Below are 7,640 nucleotides of genomic sequence, written 5' to 3'. Positions count from 1 at the left end.
TTGTTTCTTCCTACAGTACCATCTAAGTGCTCCCTGGATATTTGTACAATAAACCTTGCTTTACGTACAAAACATGCACTTGTTCCTCAGGTGGTGAGCTCAGTTTTGACTGAGGCAATTATGGGTCTGCCCCAACACGAGTGTGAAAAAACCTTCATTCAGAGCTCTTCTCTGTCCAGGACGCGTATGTTGCATACTGGGGGGGAGGGGACCACACCAGTGCACAGTGTGTGAGAACAATTTCACTTGGAGCTCAAATCTGTTATTACATCAGAGGATGCATACTGGGGATAGGCCATACCAATGCACAAAGTGCAGGAAAAAATTCAATTACAGCTCTAATCTATGCAGGCATCAAAAGCTGCATACCAGAGAGTGACCGTACCAGTGCATGAAGGGTGAGAGAAGCTGCACTCAGAGGTCTCTGCTGTCATCACATCAGATGTTGTATACATGGGTGAAACCATACCAGTGCATGAAGGGTGAGAGAAGCTGCACTCCGAGCTCTCCGCTGTCATCACATCAGATGCTGTATACATGGGGGAAACCATACCCGTGCATGAAGGGTGAGAGAAGCTGCACTCAGAGCTCTCCGCTGTCATCACATCAGATGCTGTATACATGAGTGAAACCATACCAGTGCATGAAGGGTGAGCGAAGCTGCACGCAGAGCTCTCCGCTGTCATCACATCAGATGCTGTATACATGGGTGAAACCATACCAGTGCATGAAGGGTGAGAGAAGCTGCACTCCGAGCTCTCCGCTCTCATCACATCAGATGCTGTATACATGGGTGAAACCATACCAGTGCATGAAGGGTGAGAGAAGCTGCACTATGAGTTCTCCGCTGTCATCACATCAGATGCTGTATACATGGGTAAAACCATCCCAGTGCATGAAGGGTGAGGGAAGCTGCACTCAGAGCTCTCCGCTGTCATCACATCAGATGCTGTATACATGGGGGAAACCATACCCGTGCATGAAGGGTGAGAGAAGCTGCACTCAGAGCTCTCCGCTGTCATCACATCAGATGCTGTATACATGAGTGAAACCATACCAGTGCATGAAGGGTGAGAGAAGCTGCACGCAGAGCTCTCCGCTGTCATCACATCAGATGCTGTATACATGGGTGAAACCATAACAGTGCATGAAGGGTGAGAGAAGCTGCACTCAGAGCTCTCCGCTGTCATCACATCAGATGCTGTATACATGGGTGAAACCATACCAGTGCATGAAGGGTGAGAGAAGCTGCACTCAGAGCTCTCCGCTGTCATCACATCAGATGCTGTATACATGGGTGAAACCATACCAGTGCATGAAGGGTGAGAGAAGCTGCACTATGAGCTCTCCGCTGTCATCACATCAGATGCTGTATACATGGGTGAAACCATACCAGTGCATGAAGGGTGAGCGAAGCTGCACGCAGAGCTCTCCGCTGTCATCACATCAGATGCTGTATACATGGGTGAAACCATACCAGTGCATGAAGGGTGAGAGAAGCTGCACTCCGAGCTCTCCGCTCTCATCACATCAGATGCTGTATACATGGGTGAAACCATACCAGTGCATGAAGGGTGAGAGAAGCTGCACGCAGAGCTCTCCGCTGTCATCACATCAGATGCTGTATACATGGGTGAAACCATACCAGTGCATGAAGGGTGAGAGAAGCTGCACTCAGAGCTCTCCGCTGTCATCACATCAGATGCTGTATACATGGGTGAAACCATACCAGTGCATGAAGGGTGAGAGAAGCTGCACTATGAGCTCTCCGCTGTCATCACATCAGATGCTGTATACATGGGTGAAACCATACCAGTGCATGAAGGGTGAGAGAAGCTGCACTATGAGCTCTCCGCTGTCATCACATCAGACGCTGTATACATGGGTGAAACCATACCAGTGCATAAAGGGTGAGAGAAGCTGCACTCAGATCTCTCCGCTGTCATCACATCAGATGCTGTACACATGGGTGAAACCATACCAGTGCATGAAGGGTGAGAGAAGCTGCACTATGAGCTCTCCGCTGTCATCACATCAGATGCTGTACACATGGGTGAAACCATACCAGTGCATGAAGGGTGAGAGAAGCTGCACTATGAGCTCTCCGCTGTCATCACATCAGATGCTGTACACATGGGTGAAACCATACCAGTGCATAAAGGGTGAGAGAAGCTGCACTCAGATCTCTCTGCTGTCATCACATCAGATGCTGTATACATGGGTGAAACCATACCAGTGCATGAAGGGTGAGGGAAGCTGCACTCAGAGCTCTCCGCTGTCATCACATCAGATGCTGTATACATGGGTGAAACCATACCAGTGCATGAAGGGTGAGAGAAGCTGCACTATGAGCTCTCCGCTGTCATCACATCAGATGCTGTATACATGGGTGAAACCATACCAGTGCATAAAGGGTGAGAGAAGCTGCACTCAGATCTCTCCGCTGTCATCACATCAGATGCTGTATACATGGGTGAAACCATACCAGTGCAAGAAAGGGTTCTGTCCCAGTTCTCATCTGTACAGTCATCACATACTGCAGCGAAACTATAAAGGCATACAACATGCATGCAAAGCTTCACTCTGACCTATACAAACATCAGATGGTCCACATTGGCGAGCAACTGAACCAGAGCACACAGTGCAGGAAAAGCTTTGCTCAGAGGTCTGCTGCATGCCGCTGTCCAACAATCACTCCTAGTGAGAAATTTGAATAGCATATGAAATGGAAGACAAGTTGCTCTACAAGCTGTGACTTGTATGAACATTAGGAAAGCCTCTCATGTGGGATTTGGGGAGCCATCGGAAGATCCATTCAAGGGGGGAAACATACCCCACTTGTGAACATGGAATTCCCAGGTGACTCATGGTGTAAGCAGTGAGGATAACACATACAGATAACCTGAAAAATCAGAATGCAAACAAAACCAGGACTGGATGAGCGGCCCATCCCTGACATGGATTTTGAGTGCTGCAGTGTAATAAACAGTGTCAATGTATGTCAACATAATGCATCATCAATTGCTTCTTTCTGTCATGCAAAACCTTCTCTCGTGTCATTACATTGATTTGCCAGTTTACAGCTGGTATTTCAGGGCCGTCTGCATAGAAATAGCAAGTGTGCAATACTCTCTCCAGTACAGAAATGCCAAGTTTGACAAATTACATTTTTATTTTGTGCTCCTTTAAAAGGATTTAAAAATAAAGCAAAAATGAGATGAATGTAACCCCTGGCCCAAATGGGGCCCTTACAGATAGGGGGTTATGTAAACATATATAAATAAATATATAAGAAAAGACAAGCCTCAAGAAGAAGTTCAAAAGCTTTTATTAAATGTGTATGTGCTTAACATGAATTTACCTGACTGTACCACGGTCCCCACCAGGGGAGACACATGGAACCTTGAGGCTGAGGGACAATGGGCAGGCCTCCCCTGCCAACAGACAGAGACAGGGACTAGAATTTCCTGAAGAGGGAGGAACCGTTAGAAGGTGACAGTTGAAAGGCAGAGAAACCAAAGGCGAATGTAAAAAGGCCAGAAAGAAAAGAAAGAGCGGTACTCCCTGGGGGGTCACAGCCTTGAGCACCCCTACCCCTGGGCCTTCTGAAGGGGCCGAGCTGGGCTGCGGGCCGGGCCAGAGCAGAGAAGGTTAAAGCCCTGGGCCGCGTGTGCGGTGCGGCCTGGTTGAAAAGTAACGCCTGTGCCTGGGGCCGATGGGGTACACGGTGGCCAATCCGGGTGTTAGGGAGAATTCTCTGTAAAGGCTAATTTCCCAAACCTAGTGAGTCCCCCAGCAGCTTTGCTGGATTTTTGGGGTTTATTTCTTTCTCCTGCCATGAGTGAGACTCTTTAACCCTCTTTAACCCTCACTCCTGGACATGATATGAGTGTGTTTCTTTGACTCTATATGTGTTCTATGGGCTATGGGGTCTTTTACTCCATAGGGCTTCATGTGTTTTTGTGATGTGTGTTACACAGCACCCTCAGTGCAGTAACACAGGGGTGTCATAGTGACCCCCAAACATAGACTCCATACCTTGGGACTGACTACTGTCTCCCAGGGCATGTAAAGTCCCCATTGACTTTACTAGTCTGCAATTCTGAAACAGAACCAGTACAAACCATCATATTGTGGACGTACTGGTCGGGGCAATTCGATTGCCCCGGGGCCTGTTGTTCGAGGGGGCACGTCTCCGTCCCCCCTGATCGAGTTTTGGCTGGTGGCAGTGGAAACTACTTTTTATATTCGACCGCGCATATATCCCTATGGGATTTTCCCATTGTTCGAGGCTACCACTTTTTAATATAGCCTCGAACATACCGCTGGTTTATTAAATTAATATAAAATCGCCGGTTGGTATATTTTGCCGAAACTCTGTTCCAAAATGGCGTTTGTGTTTGCTTCTGTGACTCCAACCCAATTCGAGCCCTTTGTTCCACCGTTTTGGCGGGCTTCTCCACAGAAGCCCTCCAAGTGGTGCCACTCTGTCTGGGGTACTTAGAAGGGGTGGAGGGGGATTTAGGCACCCTGGACTGCGTTGCCTTGGCAACCCAAGTCGCACTATTCTCTGGTTGGCCCCGTGGTGAGCCGCCCGTCTCACCACTTAGCATGTTTGAGTGACAGCTAGGACTGATGAATGGGGGTTTGCTGCATAAAAGCAGGGTCTTGGGGACTGGATCTTCAGAAGTCGCCACAGGACCTAAGAATCCGACGAGGGAGAAGCTGAGCCGACCTGCAATGACGACACCACCGGTGGAACCCTGCTGAACCGTCTCACCACTTCCCAACGACAGAGGAGATCTCCAATCCGGAGAGACTTCTTCCTTCGACTGGTGGGGATAACCAATCTGCCTTCCTTTTTCGCTTCCTGGAGCATCTCATGGCCGCCTTGCCTGTGCCAAGCACCCCGGCAACCGGGATACCACGTTTTACCACGACCGCGAAACAAAGGGTAGTACCTTTAACTGGAAAACTCTGCGGCTGGTTTCCTCCCTGGCAGTGCAACGACCTTCATCTTTCCTCCACGTCGAGATATTCTCTTCTTCTGGACGACGCTGTGACTTGCACCCGCTGCCAGGAACAACTGCCCCCGCTGGAGGATCCTTTCCACATAAGGTACTGTGTTCCGCCTGGCTTCCCTTGCAACCGACTGTACGGGGTAGATTTAGCCCCCGGCTTTCGAACCTGGGTTAGCCTGGGACACCCTGGCTAAACTTTTCTGAGCCTAACTAAATCCTTTCTGAACTCCCTGCAAGACTTTTTAAGCCTGTTGTAGTTGTGTGATCTTGGGTGCATTTGTGCCCTGCTCTCTCCAAGAGTGGGCCCGGCCTATGGACTTTGGCTCACAAGTAACTTTTGACTTTCCTGCCTTGCTTAAGAGTTCCTAAGTATTAGTGTGGTGTATTTTCCTACATTCTGTCTTTTTCCCTCCCTTTCTCATTAACTTATTGGAGTGCCATCTATAGTTAAGCGCTCACCTCTGTCTGGAAATAAATGGTATTAACTAAGACTTGTCTGATAAGGAATAAGGGATGTATATATATTAATAGTAACTGTGTTTGAAGTGATTTACAATAATAGTGCTGGAGTGTTTCAATAAGTGTGTTTTTAAATAAATAATTATATACATTGATACCAAAGCTCTGGTCAGTGTTTGCTTGTGCTATTGTGTCTGAGTGCCTATTGTGTATACTTTACATACTGCCTAACTCTTCTTGAGGGAAGTCTGACTGTTCAGCCACAGCTACCAGGTAAATCTGGGTGGTGCAGACTGCTACCAAGTGGGTTTACTGCCAACACCTGTAGTCCTAAATCTTTTGCAGTGGTCCGTAAGGGAACTGCACATGTTTCTGCCTAACACTGGTGTACAGTGGTGGGATTTGTATTGAGTATACATTTTAGAGTGATTTTAAGATACCTTAGTGCAACTAACCACAAAGCTTAGCACTGAAAAAGTAATCTTTCTAACATGTTAACTATGGAAAGTTATAGTCAAGAGTCCCTTGCTACAAAAACTGCTGATTGTTTAAGAGTTCTCTGTAAGCATAAAAATCTCATGACTAAAGGCAAGAAAATGGAATTGATAGAAAGGTTGTTAGCTAACCAAAGTCTGGATGATGGTTCAGAGGAACCTACCCCTCCAGCAACTGTAGATAACAGTATAGAGATTGAACCTGAAGAAAATGTTGATGATCTTGAGGAAGAGTCAGAAGGGGAGGGTGAGGCTGCTGTGACTGTCCCCCCTAGGCCTCTGTCTGCTCTACCTGCTGTATCTACTGGACCTTTGCCAGGTCCCACCTTTAGTCCTCAATACTTTGAACTGGAGAAAATGAAACTAGAATTAGAGTATAAAAATCTTAGTGCTCAAACTGAAAAAGAACTAAGGCTAAGGGAAATGGAGCTCAAGCATGAGCTAGAAATGAAGACATTCAGGGTAATTCATAGAAATTCGCACAAAAGTGGCGCACGCGACTGGCGCACAGCGTGCCCGTGCGAATGTCTGCGCCAGCCGCATGCGCTAAAATCGATTTCCGCGCACAGCGTATTCATGGATTTTCGCATCCAAAACCAGCCGTGGCGCAGTGTGGCGCAGCGACCCTGCAGCAGTGCCAGTTACGCCCCCAGGAACGCCCTCGCGCAAGGAAAAGCCTTCAAAATCCCCAAATAATCGCAAAGGGCTGCGATAACCCTGGACCAGTTCACAGGGCTGGCAAACAGCAAACGCCAAGTGGGGAACGTGTATTCCAGTGGTTCGCGGGAAGTTCCACACGCGATTGTCCAGTGTACGTGTGCATCAGGGGTGCGCGGGAAGTATCACACGCAAAATCAGCAGGGTACGTGTATTTCAGGGGTGCGCGGGAAGTATCACACGCGATTCCAGCAGGGTACGTGTATTTCAGGGGTGCGCGGGAAGTATCACACGCGATTCCGGCAGGGTACGTGTATTACAGGGGTGCGCGTGAAGTTCCACACGCGATTTCAGCAGGGTACGTGTATTTCAGGGGTGCGCGGGAAGTTCCACACGCGATTGGCCCCGTGCGAGCAGGGTACGTGTATTTCAGGGGTGCGCGGGAAGTTCCACATGCGATTTCAGCAGGGTATGTGTATTTCAGGGGTGCACGGGAAGTTCCACACGCGATTCCATCAGGGTACGTGTATTCAGGGGTGCGCGGGAAGTTCCACACGCGATTGGCCCCGTGCGAGCAAGATACGTGTATTCCAGGGGTGCGCGGGAAGTTCCACATGCGATTTCAGCAGGGTACGTGTATTTCAGGGGTGCGCGGGAAGTTCCACACGCAATTTCAGCAGGGTACGTGTATTTCAGGGGTGCGCGGGAAGTTCCACACGCGATTGGCCCCGTGCGAGCAGGGTACGTGTATTTCAGGGGTGCGTGGGAAGTTCCAGATGCGAATGGCCCCGTGCGAACAGGGTACGTGTATTCCAGGGGTGCGGGGGAAGTTCCACACGAGATATCAGCAGGGTACGTGTATTTCAGGGGTGCGCGGGAAGTTCCACACACGATTTCAGCAGGGTACGTGTATTTCAGGGGTTCTGAGGAGTACTACACGTGAATTGGCCGTGTGGGTCCTCCCAGGTGTTCGCTCTACAACCTCCACGGCCCCTGCAGGCAGCCCACA

The 7,640-nt window shown here is 49.0% G+C and overlaps 1 protein-coding gene across 1 annotated transcript; it reads left to right on the top strand.

Annotated features, from left to right (window-relative positions):
• The first annotated feature begins 1,147 nt into the window (after window positions 1-1,147).
• Window positions 1,148-2,587, top strand: LOC138554401 (zinc finger protein 420-like). Its single transcript, XM_069642593.1, has one exon. It carries the CDS (start codon window positions 1,148-1,150, stop codon window positions 2,585-2,587), a length of 1,440 nt encoding a protein of 479 aa, XP_069498694.1.
• Window positions 2,588-7,640: the final 5,053 nt, after the last annotated feature.

This window comes from Ambystoma mexicanum, unplaced genomic scaffold (assembly GCF_040938575.1).
Source record: "Ambystoma mexicanum isolate Mex_15411 unplaced genomic scaffold, UKY_AmexF1_1 Mex_scaf16, whole genome shotgun sequence".
Lineage (NCBI taxonomy): Eukaryota > Metazoa > Chordata > Amphibia > Caudata > Ambystomatidae > Ambystoma > Ambystoma mexicanum.
This window is presented reverse-complemented; position numbering and strand designations above follow the sequence as displayed.

What these genes read in the sequence shown, in the direction of transcription:
- LOC138554401 (XM_069642593.1), top strand. Translation starts at nt 1,148, where the DNA reads ATGAAGGGTGAGAGAAGCTGCACTCAGAGCTCTCCGCTGTCATCACAT.